Source organism: Hyaena hyaena, unplaced genomic scaffold (genome assembly GCF_003009895.1).
Source record: "Hyaena hyaena isolate Hyena2069 unplaced genomic scaffold, ASM300989v1 scaffold_1528, whole genome shotgun sequence".
NCBI classification, from domain to species: Eukaryota; Metazoa; Chordata; class Mammalia; order Carnivora; family Hyaenidae; genus Hyaena; species Hyaena hyaena.
In genome coordinates this window covers 78033-93807 of record NW_024082175.1, presented here as the reverse complement: position 1 = coordinate 93807, position 15775 = coordinate 78033, and the positions used below count along the sequence as shown (strand labels likewise).

At 60.8% G+C, this 15775-nt stretch overlaps 1 protein-coding gene across 1 annotated transcript in view; it reads right to left on the bottom strand.

The window, feature by feature from the left end:
* MOB2 (MOB kinase activator 2) overlaps positions 1 to 15273 on the bottom strand; it is a 73644-nt gene extending 58371 nt beyond the window's left edge. The window contains exon 1 of the mRNA XM_039224109.1: positions 15180 to 15273. Coding sequence (XP_039080040.1) covers positions 15180 to 15196 — 17 coding nt within the window. The 5' untranslated portion in view covers positions 15197 to 15273. The remainder of the gene's footprint in view (positions 1 to 15179) is intronic.
* Between the last annotated feature and the right edge of the window lie 502 nt (positions 15274 to 15775).

The window sequence follows — 15775 nt, the reverse complement described above, 5'->3', positions numbered from 1 at the left end:
GGAGGGGGCGGTGATAAATTGCGTACAAGAAAACACGGAATGCTGAGATCACCCCCCATGCCTTAGCCAGGAAGGAAAAGGGCAGGGCACAGGGCCCAGATCTGGTCTGTGCCTACAGCCCTCCCCAGGCTACACCCCAGAGCTGCCTAGCAGAGGGTGTGGGGCTCTGTCTCTCAGCCCAAACATGCCCACACACTGCAGCCCCACGGCTACCATTCTGGTGTCCTGGCACACCCTGGCCCCTGTGGGTTCTCTGGTCCAGGTGGCATGGCTGCATGCACGCTCTGCTCTGCTGAAGAACGAATGTCCCCAGGGAACAGCAAGAAGTGGAGCCCTGGGGGGTAGCCCCACTTCCATCAGCTGTGACTCCCCCACTTTGTCTTTGCTCTTGTTTCTTTAAGAACTCTAAAATCTTAAGACTTGGGATTAATACCCTCAGAGCACACAGAACCCAGGCCGGTCGCAAGAAACCAGAGTCGCAAGACCCCCCAGTACACAGAGAGCGGACCGAAGACTCACCAAGCACACGCGGGCCCAGCACAAGGGAATGCCAGGCCCAGCGGGCCTCAGGGAAACGTGCTCGAACCAAACACGCTTCCTTACTTGTCAACACGGCAAAGGTATTTCTCACAAAAGTGCCACAGGCAGCTGGCCACAAACCAGAGGTGAGTGCCTGCCGACACTGTGAGTGCCTGCTGTCGGGAAGGTGAGTGGGCAGAGCCTCGCCAGGAAGACCCTCGCAGGCCCTGCTCTCAGAGGCTGCCAGTCCCCTTCCAGAATTCTACCCGAGGAAATGCCCACATCGGGTACAGTGCGTGATCTGCAAGGCCTCGTCCCAGAGGAGACATCCTCCAGACACCAGCACAGGGAACCGCGGGGTCACGGTGCATCCACAGGCAGCCACCAGAACCCTGCCAGTGACTGCTGCCTGCCGCAGGCAAGTCCAGCCCTGCAGGATGCCAGCGTTAGTGACAGTCTCTGATGGCAGGATCACTCACTTTTTGTTTTCTACATTTCCCATGTTTTCATGTTCCTACAACAGACTTGTAACATCAAGTTCCACAGGCACACACCAGCAGGGACCCTGCTCCCTCACACACCAGCAGGGAACACAAACGAACACCCAGTGGTGCTCACAAGGCAAAGAGTGAGGAAGTGGGTGTTACCACCTCTTTACTCAGGAAAGCCTCTAGCAGTGTTCTTAACTAAGACTCTGGAATTCTTTAGATGCCCTAGATCCAAGTGGACCTCCACCTTCCACATGGGGACCCAGCACCCAAGTGCCCCTCTGCACCTGGAACCTGCTACTCCGTCTCCTCCTTGGGCCTCAGGAGCACTCTACGCAGATGAAGCGGATCAGCTCAAAAGGGTGCAGCCACTAGAGATACCAGACGCACGTTGTCTACTCTGGCGGCTCCCCGAGGCGGCCCCCACAGCACACAAAAGCCTTCTTATGCCTCCCACACTTCCCCAGTGCATCCCAACCCAACCACCCAGGAAGCGCAGTCACACTGGTGTGACAGGCCCCCTCTGGCCTGGCTCTGGAGGCCTCTCTGCCAACCGACCCACATGCAGGGCTGACAGTCACCGGCACCTGGAGACAGCAGTCAGGGATGGGGGCGGCCCTGTACCAGGCCGCAACTGCTCAGGGCACCTCCTGTGATTCGTGCCCTACAGCCACGCGGTGTTGGCCTGGCCCAGGCTGGTTCCACCGCACAAGGCCCCCAGAGCGGGGTCCTTTGCACCGTGAGGCTGTCCTGGCACCAGAGGATGGAGGGGCCAGAAGCCCCCACCCAACCCCTGCAATGCCTCCAACCGAAACATCCCCAGGAGGTGAGACCACCAGCGGCCAGCTCTGTGGGATGCTGACGGGGGGCCCCCTCACTTTACACAGGGACCAGGTGCTCAGTGTACCGGGCTCTGGGGGCCAAAAGTGGGTGCAAGTCAGTCCCCACCCTTCAGAGGTACAGCCTGGTGGGCTCAGAAACCAAGTTGGTACTGTCAGCTCATGTCTGCAGCATCCACGCCAGGCCACCACACACAGTCTGAGAATGGTCTAACGGCACACGCCCATCCTTCTGAGTCCCTGGAAGGGACTGAGGATGTCTCAGGGGCTTCCAAGCACAGAGCATCCCACCCTCTCCTCCCAGTACAACTGATGACATTCATAAAAACACCACCCTCACCCGCCACCCCAGCACCAGGCACCCACGTGGGCACTCTCCATCATTTATAACCACAGCCACCACTCAGTAAGGGAAGGAAAATGGCCCACTCCCACTTTTTAAAAATTTTTTTTCAAGTTATTTTGAGAGAGACAGAGACAGTGTGAGTAGGAGAGGAGCAGAGAGGGAGAGAATCCCAAGCAGGCTCCACACCATCAGTGCAGCTAAATGTGGGGCTCGAGCCCACGAAACTGCAAGATCATGACCCGAGCTGAGACTGAGTCAGATGCTTAACCAACTGAGCCACCCAGGCGCCCTGCTTACTCCCACTTCTAAAGAATGAAAGAGGCCCGGGAGAATAAGGGACCTTAGTAAGGACCAGCTCTATTCTCCACACCTGCACTCCCAGTCCCCAGCAGCTGTTAGGAAGGCACCACCAAGATAAAGCTGCAGTGGGGGCGCCTGGGTGGCTCAGTCGGTTAAGCATCCGACTTCAGCTCAGGTCATGATCTCATGGTTTGTGGGTTCGAGCCCCGCGTCAGGCTCTGTGCTGACTGCCAGCTCAGAGCCTGCTGCCTGTTTCAGATTCTATCTCTCTCTCTCTCTGACCCTCCCTGCTCGCTGTCTGTCTGTCTCTCTCTCTCTCTCTGAAATAAATAAAACGTTAAAAAAAAAAAAAGCTGCGGTGACAGGGGCACCCAACCACCTCCTATCAGCCTGCTCTGCCCTCCATGTGGCTGGACCCAGGGGGCCCACTCAGTAAACATCACCTCCTGTGCACCCCATCTCTCCTCCCCCACTGGGGAACACTATGCTAGGGCCCCCATTCTCCGAACTAGAGACAGTCCTTGTGAAGCTATCAAAAGGGTCTGCTTTGATGAGACTGGGTTAAGCAGAGACAGTGTGGCTCAATGGGTGAACCTCCCCGACAAACCTCCCCGACGGAGAGCCTGCTCCAGGGGCTGGCTGAGGCTTCTAAAGATGCTGTGCAACTGTCAGAGGGGAAGGCTGCAGGCTCTGAAGGTCGAGGTGGGGGAGGCGGTAAGGCTGTGGGCTCTGAAGGTCGGGGGGGGGAAGGTTGTGTGCTCTGAAGGTCAGGAGGGGGCATGCTGCAGGCTCTGAAGGTCGGGGGGGAAGGCTGAGGGCTCTGAAGGTCAGGGGGGAAGGCTGCGCGCTCTGAAGGTCGAGAGGGGGAAGGCTGTGTGCTCTGAAGGTCGAAAGGGCAGGCTGAAGGCTCTGAAGGTTGAGAGGGCAGGCTGCAGGCTCTGAAGGTCGGGGGGGGGAAGGCTGCAGGCTCTGAAGGTCAGGAGGGGGCAGGCTGCAGGCTCTGAAGGTCGGNNNTGTCGAGAGGGGGAAGGGTGTGTGCTCTGAAGGTCGAAAGGGCAGGCTGAAGGCTCTGAAGGTTGAGAGGGAAGGCTGTGGGCTCTGAAGGTCGGGGGGGGGAAGGCTGCAGGCTCTGAAGGTCAGGAGGGGGCAGGCTGCAGGCTCTGAAGGTCGGGGGGGAAGGCTGAGGGCTCTGAAGGTTAGGGGGGGAAGGCTGCGCACTCTGAAGGTCGAGAGGGGGAAGGCTGCACGCTCTGAAGGTCGAGAGGGGGAAGGCTGCACGTTCTGAAGGTCGAAAGGGCAGGCTGAAGGCTCTGAAGGTCGAGAGGGCAGGCTGAAGGCTCTGAAGGTCGAGAGGGCAGGCTGAAGGCTCTGAAGGTCAAGGGGGGGAAGGCTGAGGGCTCTGAAGGTCGGTGTGGGGAAAGGCTGCGCGCTTGAAAGTCAGTGGGGAAGGCTGCGGGCTCTGAAGGTCGGGGGTAAAGGCTGCGGGCTCTGAAGGTCAGGGGGTAAGGTTGCATGCTCTGAAAGTCAGGGGGAAGGCTATGGGCTCTGAAGGTCAGGGGTGAAGGCTGCGGACTCTGAAGGTCAGGAGGTGAAAGGCTGCGGGCTCTGAAGGTCAGGGGGGGAAGGCTGCAGCCTCTGAAGGTCAGAGGGGAAGGCTGCAGGCTCTGAAGGTCAGAGGGAAGGCTGCGCGCTCTGAAGGTCAGGGGGGAAGGCTTCGGGCTCTGAAGGTCGGGGGAAGGCTGCAGCCTCTGAAGGTCAGGGGGGAAGGCTGCAGGCTCTGAAGGTCAGGGGGGAAGGCTGCGCACTCTGAAGGTCGGGGGGGAAGGCTACAGCCTCTGAAGGTCAGAGGGGAAGGCTGCAGGCTCTGAAGGTCAGAGGGAAGGCTGCGCGCTCTGAAGGTCAGGGGGGTGAAGGCTGCAAGCTCTGAAGGTCAGGGGGGAAGGCTTCGGGCTCTGAAGGTCGGGGGGGAAGGCTGCACGCTCTGAAGGTCAGGGGGAAGGCTGCAGCCTCTGAAGGTCAAGGGTGAAGGCTGCGGACTCTGAAGGTCAGGGAGGAAGGCTGCGCGCTCTGAAGGTCAGGGGGAAGGCTGTGGCCTCTGAAGGTCAGGGGGGAAGGCTGCGGCCTCTGAAGGTCAGGGGGGAAGGCTGTGCGCTCTGAAGGTCAGGGGGTGAAGGCTGCATGCTCTCAAGGTCAGAGGGAAGGCTGCACGCTCTGAAGGTCAGGGGAAAGGCTGCATGCTCTGAAGGTCAGGAGGTGAAAAGCTGCGGGCTCTGAAGGTCGGGGGGGTAGGGTGCGGCCTCTGAAGGTCAGGGGGAAGGCTGCGGCCTCTGAAGGTCGGAGGGGAAGGCTGCGTGCTCTGAGGGTCGGAGGGGGAAGGCTGCGGACTCTGAAGGTCGGGAGGGCAGGCTGTGAGCTCTGAAGCCTGCTGCCTGGCATTTCCCTCTTTCCTTTTTTTAAAAGATTTTTATTTAAATCCCAGTTAACACACACTGTAATGTTAGTTTCAGGTGTACAATCTTGTGATTCCAAACCTCTATATGTGACCCCACACTCCTCACAAGTGCACTACCTGGTCCCCATCCCGTCCCTCCGCTCTGGTGACCACCTGAGTGTTCTCTGCAGTTCAGGGTCTCCCTTCCCTTTCACTGAGGCCCTGTGAGGCTGGCTGGCGGCCTGGGGTTGAGGCCAGGGCATGCACAGCCTGCTGAATGGGACAGGCTGGGAGTAGCCCCAAGCCTGCCGGACGCTCTTCCTAAATGAGATGCTCAGAGAGCAGCCCCTCCCCAAAGGCACCCCCGGGCCAGAGCCGCCTAGAAGTGGGAACACATTAGCTCTGCCAGGCAGGTGCTGCTCACATTCAAGAACCTAGCTCTGCCTCCAGAGACACACCAGGCTGTGGGGACACATGCCACGGGCACGGGCAGCCCATCTACACCACAGGAAGCAACTCCCAGTCAGCCCCTTTCTCCCCCCAGCTGTCCTAGCACCTCAGGCTGACAGTGAGGGGGAGACAGGGAACAGGTAGAGAACAGCCTTAAACTACAAACAGCCACAGCCCGGAGGCATGTTTGTTTTGGAAGCTCCTACTTAATGAGCAGCCAGGACTGGTGACAATGCCTACTTCCGACCCTTCTGGAGTGGCTACCCTCCACCCCCATGACCACACAGCTCCCCAGGGACACACGCAACAGGCCAAAGGGGCCACAGTCACGTGCAGCAACCAGAGCCTACCCAGTAGGCCGGACCAAGCCGACAGGCCCTAAGCATGGGATCCGGGGCCCTACGGGAACGTGCCGTTGGCTCCGGGTCCTGTGCCGACGAGCCACGTGTGTTCCGTGAGGGAGCACAGCCTCTGCCCTGTGGGGTGCAGCTGGCGCGGCCCTGGTTCTCACCAAATCACCTGCCTGACAGCAACGAAAGCATCAAGCTGAGGCCAGTGTCCCCATGGCCCCCTCAAGGGCCTGCAGGGGGCGGGCGGGCAGGGAGAGGGCGGTAGCCCTCTCAGGAACAAGCACCGCCAAAGCCACCACCTTTTCACAAACTGCCAGGAATACGGCAGCTACTTCTGTGCCGCTGGCCTCGCAGGGCTCGGCCTGTGCCTTCATTCCACAGTGGAGACACGCCACCCAGGCTTAGAGGTAAGCCTAACCTCAGGTCACACATACCCCTCGTGCATCCCGAAGCAGGCTCAAGACACTGCCCCCCGCCCCCCCAACTGGAGGCCCAGCTGATGGGCCACGGGAACGGGGCACTGCTCACTCAGGATCACACGCCGCCACGCAGGCACGTCACTCATGCTAAAGCAGGTGTCTCCTTTTAGGGGCTGCCCGTGGATAGGCAGGGGCGCAGCCAATGGCCTCTGCTCCTGAAGCTTACTGCCCTGCCCTGGGACTGCCCCCCACCAGGCCCAGACACGGAGGGAAAGAAGGGAAGCGGGGAGGGGGAGGGGAAAGGCAGGGGGAAGCAGGGAGGGCACTGGGGGAGAGCTGAGGGAGGGGAAGAGGCAGGGGCTCAGTGCTGGGGCAGCACAGGAAGAGGCCGGGAGGAGCTGGAACTGGCTGCCCCCACCCCCAGCCCCACCCCCAGCCCAGGAGGGGTGAGAGAGCAAGCCCACCTGCGGAGGGCAGAGGGAGAAGGAAGTGGGGAGTCTGCTATGGGAGAAATACCGGGCAGGATGGCTGTGGGGAGGCCGGGAAAGGGGAGACATGGCCGGTGCCCTCCTGTCCAACAACAGGGTGACGAGGAGCCCGAGTCGGTGAGGCCAGCGCCCTCTCCGCCTCCGCCCTCTGGCAGCAGGAACACGCTCACGACTAAGAAAGTATAGAGCACAGGGAGTAAGCGGCCACAGCACCCGCGTCATCGATCACAAAGGCGGCTGTGCCATTGCTACCTGGTGCCGCAGCATCCTGTGCGGGCCAGCGGGTGATGGTGCCAGCACAGGCATGGGGCACGGAACGCAAGGGATGGCCTGGTGACCTGGCAACCCCAGGAGCAAAAGGTGGAGTCAGGAGAGCAGACGGGGCGCCAGGGTCCTTCCAACGACGTTGGGGTTGCGTCAGCAGAGGTGCTGGTGGCTGCAGGGAAGGCAAGCAAGGCACCATGACATCCCACCAGCTCGGGCCCCACGGCACTGGGAACGGGCGGGTCACGGATGGAAGGCACTGTCTGCTTGGAGACAGGGTCAAGCAGTCTCCAGAGAGCGCCGAGCCCCCGAACCCTCAGCCTCTGCCCATGGCCACCCTGAGAGCCTGACCCGCCACAGGACCCCGGGGTCGCACGCCGGGTGCCAACCTTGCAGTCCTGAGAGCAGCCGTGCCCACAGGACTGTGTGCTCAGCAGACCGGGCTCTCCCTAGGGACCAGGACACAAGGCCTGCTCTCCGACACAGCAGCTCTCCAAGAGCAGGACAGAGGCGATAGTGACAAGGTGACATGTAGGACAACGGCGAACTCTAGAGCCTGCAGTGTGGTGAGGTTCTCGGCACAGACAAGCTGGGAGGGGAGCAGCCAGGATGGCCAGGCCTGTGCATCTTGCACACAACGTGGCCCCGCTGGGGCCCTGAGCACACGCGCTGCCCACCGCAGCCGGCACGGGGCGGGGGAATGGGCAGGACGGGGACCGCTCCCACGCCGCCCGGCCCCAGGTCTCCAAGAAGAAACTGCAGGCAGGGAAAGGAGTTCTCAGACCGGGCTGGTGCTAAGCCCCGTCTCAGCTGGGGGCGGGAGGTTCCCTACAACAACCACCTGAGGCGCACCCGCACCACACGTGGACACCTCACAAAACCCCCCCAAGCGCTGCCAGGAAGGTGACGACTCAGGCCGTGTTGCAGATGATTAAATAGAGGCTCCGGGGCCCTAAAGAAGCCGTGGTGCCAGGACTCAAACCTGAAGCACCTGGCCCCGGAGCCACGTGGTCTCAGCACCTGTGCGGGACAGCGGCCCCGAGCACCATATCTGCACACACATGACCCGCCACCTGAAGGAAGGGCTGAGCTGGGACGGTCACCTGGACTCCCAGCACAAACTGGCCCAACGTTCCCGCGCCCCCTGCTCTGCGGACAGGGCTGTCGGCAACCCTCCCCTTCCCCACACGTGATGCCCCTCCCACCATATCTGGGTGGCCCTGTGACTTGTCTGACTGACACAGCAGAGGTGACACTCATCTTCCAACAGCTTCCACAGTGGCTCTCCTGCTACAGCAAGGCCACGGAGAGAGCCCGTCGCAGTGCTTGAAGTGTGACCTGAGGGCCAAGGTAAAGCTCTTCTCAGGGCAACTTGGATATGATACTTGCCTCTCAGTCCCATTGTCTTCCCCATGTACAGAGGAACTTTCCAGAAGCTACGTGACTTGTAAGACTATAACAGAACAAACCCAGAGGCAGATACAAGGATCCAGTTTATGAGATTTGCAAAAAGTCAGATCATTCTTCTCATGCTTTTTATTCTGCAAAATATACTTTTTAATTGAAAAAAAATTTATGTTGACATACACGGGGCTCATTATTCTTTTTAAATGAATTAAAGAATATTCTTATGAATTTCTTTATCTTATTTGCTAATATAGTAAATATTGACAGCTACAACCCGCATAAACCCAATAATTAAAAATAATTTTTTAATGTTTATTTTGGAGAGAGAGAGTGAGAGTGAGTGAGAGAGAGAGAGGGTGCACGCACATGAGCAGGGGACAGGCAGAGAGAGGGAGACACAGAATCTGAAGCAGCTCCAGGCTCCGAGCTGTCAGCACAGAGCCCGATGCGGGGCTCGAACCCACAAACCACAAGATCATGACGTGAGCTGAAGTCGGACGCTTAACCTACTGAGCCACCCGGGCGCCCCAAAACCCAGTAATTTTTAAGAATGTAAGGGGAGCTTGAGACCAAAAAGTCTGAGACTACGGCTCCAGAGTCCACCTGCAGAGAGGCCGTACAGGGAACCTGAGGCCTCACCCATCACCCCAGAGTTGAAAGAAATGGTGGTCCTTGTTTGGAGCCACTAAGTTCTGGGGTGGACTTCACAGCAACCGAGACCACCCAAAGCCCAAAAAGGAGACATTTACCTGGCACAGTGCGGCCGAGTCCAGTGGACCCCAGGACTGAATGTGGGACACATACCCACGACCTGGCTAAGCCACCCACACTACTGCTAAGAGTCAGACTGGCAAGCTGTTAGCCGGGGGGTGGGAGGGGGGAGGCGGGGGGGCGTTTCCCTGCTGGCCTTGGAGGGCACAGCCAGTGAAGGGGGAGCTGGCCACTTCGGTGGGTGCAGGCAGTGCAGTCCCTGAGACCATGGGACTCCAGGGGCGCCGTTCTGGAGAGAACAGTCTGCTAGCCCAGGGCCAGCCTGGTGCAAAGGCTGGAGGGGAAAGGTTTCCTGACCTTGGGGGGAAGAGGGCACACCTCCCCGCTTCCCGAGGGTCAGCCTGCCTTTTGGGGAAAAGGCGTGTGCCCCTGCAGGAGCTCCCCGCCATCACCCTACGCAGAAACACTCAACCAACACCAAAACTCACCACTGTTACCCAACACAGCAACAACATCCAAACAAACAGAAAGGTGTGACTGGCTGTAGCTACACCCCACGCCATCCCCGGGATACGCCCAGGAACAGCCACAGGAAGGAAGAGGATGAATGTCCCACCTCAGCAGCCGTGCTTCATCAGCTCTTCCGAGCTGGCAAAGGAAACCGTCTTCAAAGAGAAAGGAACCAGAAGGTGACAACGTGAATGCGGTCACCGCCCAAAGCCGCATGGCTCTACGCAAGAACAGAGCCACAGCTCACACGCAGCCTGGACACCCCACCCAGCACCTCCCTCTTTCCTCTTTAAGCCTCCACAGTTCAGTCCTTGGTTTCAACTCTTCCTATGTCCACATCTCCATGCGCTGCTCTACAGAGCAGCTCCCAACCCCGGGGGGTGTGCCCAGCCAGGGGCAACCCTGCACTGGAAGGAAAACAAACACGGGAGACAAAGAAGGGAGGCGTTCCCGCCAAGTCAGACAGGAACAGCACCCGCCACCTCCTTTTCCGGACAGGCTGACACCATGGGAGGAAAGGCACACACAAGTCACGGGTGGGGACCGAGACCAGCTCCCTGACTAGCTCCCAGCAGCCACGTGCCCAGGAAGTCCAGAGGGAGCCTCACTGAGCACCTCACAAGCCACACGGGCACGTTCACAACAAAGCCGAGAGCACGGGCCCTGGCTGTGTGTCAGTTTCCAGGACGAAGCAGAACACGGGCACAGGCATCCCCGCCCAGGCCTCTGGACCCACCTTCCCGAACCACACGGCTCCCTCCCACAGCAGGCCTTAGAGAGAACAACAGCCCCGTTGTACCAAGTGAACCCCTCCCAAGCCACCACCAGCTCCTGACAACGTCTGGCGGCCACCCACCCCCTGGTGGCGTCTGGCTTTGCCGGGAGTCTAGGGAAGAGGTCTTGGTGAGCAGGCACTAGGCGGTGGCACCTAGCGGGAAGGGCAGCGGCACCAAGGTGGCCCGGGGCCCTCCCTGGCCACAGCCCCCTCCCTGGGCAGCAGCCCTGGTGAGCGCATGTCCCGTCTCCCATCAGGGACACAGCTGCTGGGACGCCCCCCGCAAAGCTCCCGGGGACACTGCAAGCAGGAGGGCAATCGAGAAACGAGGTGCTGCTGAGAGCGCCCAGGTGCACAGGCTCATCCCAGCAAGGCGTTCCCACTAACGGGAATGGGAACACACCGTCGGCCGCAGCCAAGAAGCTCCGCCAGCCCAGACCCAACCGACCGCCAACCTGGACGCTCCACCATCACAGCTTCCGAGGGGGTCACCAGCTGGAGGACAGGTTTTTCAGCAATGCCTCCGGGCCTTTGCACACACCCGGGCCACGATCCTTCCTTTCCACTCGGAAAATTCCTTTGCATCTTCCCATATGAGCTCCCCTGCTCCAAGCCAGCCTCCCAGCCTGGCCTCTCCACCCCAACTCTCTCTCACTCACCCCTCCACGCTCTGTCACCCGTGTCTGTGGCCCTCCTGAACCAGCCTGAGAAAAGCAAAAACTGCCTCCTCGATCTTGGAAGCATAGGGCCCGGCCCACGGCAGAGAGTGGATGCCGTCAGGACCCGAAGGTAACCTCAGCTGAGGGAGTGGTCCAGCTCATGGTCAGAAAACGCTGGGTCACCTCAGCATCGCTCACGATCGGCAAACAGTGGGAACCACCCAACCCACTGACAGAGAGGCAAAGCGTGCACTTCTCCACACCCGGAAATATCACCTGGCCATTGAAAGGCCTGATGGTTGATCCACACGCGACATGAACAAACTTTTAAACATTACACTAAGTGAAGAGCCACAAAAGACCACATGTTGTGATTCCATTTACAGGAGATGCCCAGAATAAGCGGACCTAGAGGAAGTAAATCAGCGACTACCTGGAGGTGGGAAAGGGGCGTGACTGCTGACGGACAAGAGGCTCCTTCGGGGCGATGGCAATGCCAGCGTACTGAACCGTGCCGATGGCTACACAGCTCTGTGCTTTCAATGAAAGTCACCCAATCATGTGCTTGAAACAAGTAAACTTTATGCTGTGTAAACTATACCTCAATGAGGCTGTTACAAAACAAAAGTCTGGTGCCTCAGGCAAGTCCGGCTGGGGCGCCCTCCAGGTCAGATTTGGCGGTCAGTCCCAAGCAAGTCATCCCATGAGCCAAAGTGCAGAGAAAACGTCAACAGCTCATTCGAATCCTGCACAGGTACGTGTACACAGGATTTTATCTCCTTCAACTGAGCGCAAGATTCCTGAAGGCCAAGCCAGACAGGCCAGGAAGCCCTGTGGCCATTTAGAAACACCAGCCAGCTGACCAGGAGCGCCAACTTCCATGACGGGCTGCGGCAAATGCCAGCACCGGAGGCGGTGCCCCTGCCGGAGCCAGAGGGCGCTGAACTACACACGCCACCCACCTCCTCTGCCGCTCAAAGAACAGCAGGGCGGCTGCGGCCCCAGGACGGGGGCTGGGTGCGCCTGCCCCTGCCCTGGCCCCGGGCCCAGTCTGCAGGGTGGAGGGCAGGCACGTCCCTGCAAACTTCACCCTGCTGGCCCCGCCCAGGCCCAGTGGGAGGGCTGAGGTGCTCCCCCCACTCAGAAGTGGGAGGAAGTGCATTTCCTCTTCTACATTCCCAGATGCTCAGAAGCTTCTGGACTGTGCTTTCTGTCGGGTAAAAACTAAACTGCACTTTCATCGTCTGCTCACAAACGCCTGTCACTGCCAGTTAAGAATAAGACAAAAGTTTTCTCCTGAGCCACCCCCACTCTGCGTAGGGCTCCTCGCTGTCTGGGACCACGTGGAATCTGATATAGCTCACGCAGCATCTCTTCTGGGGCCCACTTCCTTCCCAGGGGCGAGGGTGTCCCCTGTCATCAGCCGTCCAGAATGAAGATAGCCAAGGACTAAAGAGGCAGCCACACAAGAAGTGGTGACCCTTCTCAAGTCAGGAATTACTCTATAAAAAGAAAGAAAAAGTACTATGCACCTAGTTCACGAGCCAGCTCCATGCCAAGCGGAGGGAACGTGCAGGAAAACACACGGACGTAAGCTACACATCACAAAACTGTTCTCCAAGTAAGTCCCAGCAGCTCCAACGGCAAGTCATAACACGCTGGCGTTATCCTCGGCTTCCCCCGGCAGGTTTGCAGCAAGACCTCCCTTCCTCAGATAAGGCCGCCCGTGTTACTCAGCAAAGCACTTTCTGTGACGGACAAGTACGTCCATTCGCTGCTCTGCCTGTGACAGCTGCCAGTGGGGCAGGCGGAGCGGTGTCTGCTACTACAGTGGAGTCCATACTTTGTCACCTGAGCTGAACCATTGCAAAGACACTTTCTTAAAAAAGAAGAAAAACTGTTTAAGGCGTAAGAAGAGAACTGTATTTCAGACTAACCGGTTGATAATGGTGTGAATTAATAAAAATGTCACGAAATAGTAGAAAAAAAAATAATAATAATGTTTCCTCAATTCTTCCAGGTTGAAAGCCAGAGAAAGGATCGACGGCCAGCTAAAGCCGCGGCCCTGAGCGTGTAGAAGGGACAAGTTCCTTCCCCTGCCACTGGCTGGCCCACCGCTAGGAGAGACCAGCGGGAGTGACAGCTGGGGTCTCTCCTGCTCGCTCTGCAGCTGGAACGCCAAGGCCTAGGCATCCTCCTTTCCTACAGCAGGTGCTCAGCAAACGTGGGAGGGACAGAGGGCGCCGGGCCCCCCAGCTCTCGCGTCCTGGGGTAACGACGCCTTGAAAGCAGGCTCTGGAGGAACTCTGCTGCTCGACAACTGGAACCGTGTCACTTTTGTTCCAAAGGGTGGGAGACTCACAGTTAAGGAACCGTTCAAGAACTTACAATTTACCATCTCCGATACACAACCCACGAAACTTACAACCACACGTGCACAGATAACCAAGCCCCGTTCGAATCCCTCTGTCGGGATGGCTGGCGTCCTTCCGGAGCTGCCGTCTCACAGCCCGGCGGCAGGAAGCGCTCCTCCCCTTCCGAAGGCCCGAGCAAGCAGCAGCTCCAGGCCCCATCACCTTCAGAGCCATCTTCCGCCAGCACCTGGACCAGCGTCCTCAGCACGGGACCCAGGAGGCGGGCGCTCCGCTGACCTAACCCCGAGGAGCCGCCTGGCTGCCGTCTTGACCAGGGCCTCGAGAACCGGGGCCGGGTCAGCCTAACTGGTTCATTTCTGGACACTCGCAAGGATGGCTGGAGCACACAAAGCACAGGACTCAGCGTGAAGGACTGGCTGCGGGTGGCTGCGGAGCCCAGAACACCTGCCCCGGGGACGGGAGCCCGTGATGACCCCAGCCCCTCCCCAACAATCCCACACTCAGACTGATGGACACACAGCGCTGTGAAGGCAGCGCAGCCAACAGGCTGCTCTGAAACACACTCCCGGGGCGGCCCTCCCAATACACGCAGACACGGCTGCCCGCCCTCAACCCGCAGGCCCATGGGTCCCAAGGCCTCCTACCAAACACCTGTCCGTCCCAGCGCAGCCGCGGTTCCCGATGCCAAGCACCGCGAAGTGCTTGTCTCCGCTGCCTCAGTTTACCCTCCCGGAACTGGCCCCACAAGCACTGCCATCTCCGTTTCACAGACGGCTTTAGAAAAGCAGGTCTGGAGAGGCGAACTGATGGCGTGAAGTCACACAGCCCAGGAGCAGCAGGCCCAGGACCGGGTTCTGCCCGCCCCAGAGGCCAGCTGAGCGCCCCACCCCGGCCCGCGACGGTCCCCTGGGCCACCCCACCCGGCCCGCGCGAGCCCGGCGCTCTGGCTGCAGGCCTTCCCCTGCCCAATCTTACTCCTCTTTGGCCTCTGGATCCATCCATCCATCCCTCCCGTGCCCATCTCCGCCGGGCTCCCCTTCCCAAACCCGCGGCCGCCCTGCGGGCTGGACAGGAGGACCCCCTCCCCGCCCTGCGCCCAGCGGGGACCCGACAGACCCCGACACGAAGGCCGCCCACCTCCCTGCCAGGGCCGCGGGGCGGCCCGGGCACCTCCACCTGCCCGCTCCCGGCCCAGCCCCCGGGGCGGCGGAGCTGCGGGGGGAGGGGGCGCTCGGAGCGTCGGGCGGGGACGGACGAGGGCCGCGCCACCAGGTGAAAAGTGCCCGCCCTTTTCGCTCCTCAAAAACAAAAAAGTTTTCACCCGAGATCGGGGAGAGTAACTTCGGGAGGCGACGCGCCGCTGTGCTTCCCAGGTTTCCAGCCGAGCGCAGGGCCCTACGGCTGCCCTCCTTCGCTCCCCGCCCTCCGGCCCCCGCCGCCCCGGCCCCGCCGGCGGCCGCGCCAGCACTGGGGACCGGATCTGCCCGGCCCCCCGCGAAGTGTCCCTGCCCGGCGACACGCTTCTTTCTTCCCTGGCCGGCTCCCCGCGGCGGCCGGCGAGAGCGGCCCCGGCCGACCTCCCCCCTACCCGGGCCGCCCCTCCCCACAACCCAGCGGCGAGCCGCAGCCGCCGGACCTGCGCTGGTCACCGGGGGCGGGCGCCTGTCCGTCCTGCCCCGGGCCGGCGCGGCCGCAGCCCCGCGGTCAGCAGCTCCCGTCCGCCACCCCGTCCCTGAGGAGACGCCCCTCGCCCGGCCGGCCCGCTCCGCCCGGGCCCGACGCCCCGGACCCGAGCGGCTCGCAGCGCGCCCCGCCGCCCCGGGCCTCCCGCCCCGCCGCCCCACTCACCCCATGAGCCAGTCCATGGCTGCTCGGGGCCCGCCGCCCGACACGCTCGGCCCTCAGCCCGCGGCGGCGGCGGCGGCGGCCGGAAGTAAACACTCGCTCGCACACTCCCACACGCGCGCCGCGGGCTCCGCCGGAAGTGACGTGGCCGCACCGCCTGCTGGGACACGTAGTCCCGGCGGCCTCTAGGCCCCGCCCGCCCAGCCTGGAGCCTGCTGGGGGCGGGAGGGGGAGGCGGTGCCTCGACGCCCCTCTCCCTACTCCCTGCACAGTTATCACACGCCCCGGGATGTCCCCTCACACCCCTGATGTCCCCTCGCAGACCCAAACAGTCCCCTCACAGCACAGACAGTCCCCTCACACCCGGATGTCCCCTCACAGCACAGACAGTCCCCTCACACCCGGATGTCCCCTCACAGCACAGACAGTCCCCTCACACCCGGATGTCCCCTCACAGCACAGACAGTCCCCTCACACCACAGTCAGTCCCTTCACACCAGGATGTCCCCTCACACCCGGATGTCTCCTCACACCCAGATGTTCTCTCTCACCTGGATGTTCTCTCACACCACAGACAGTCCCCTCACAGCACAGACAGT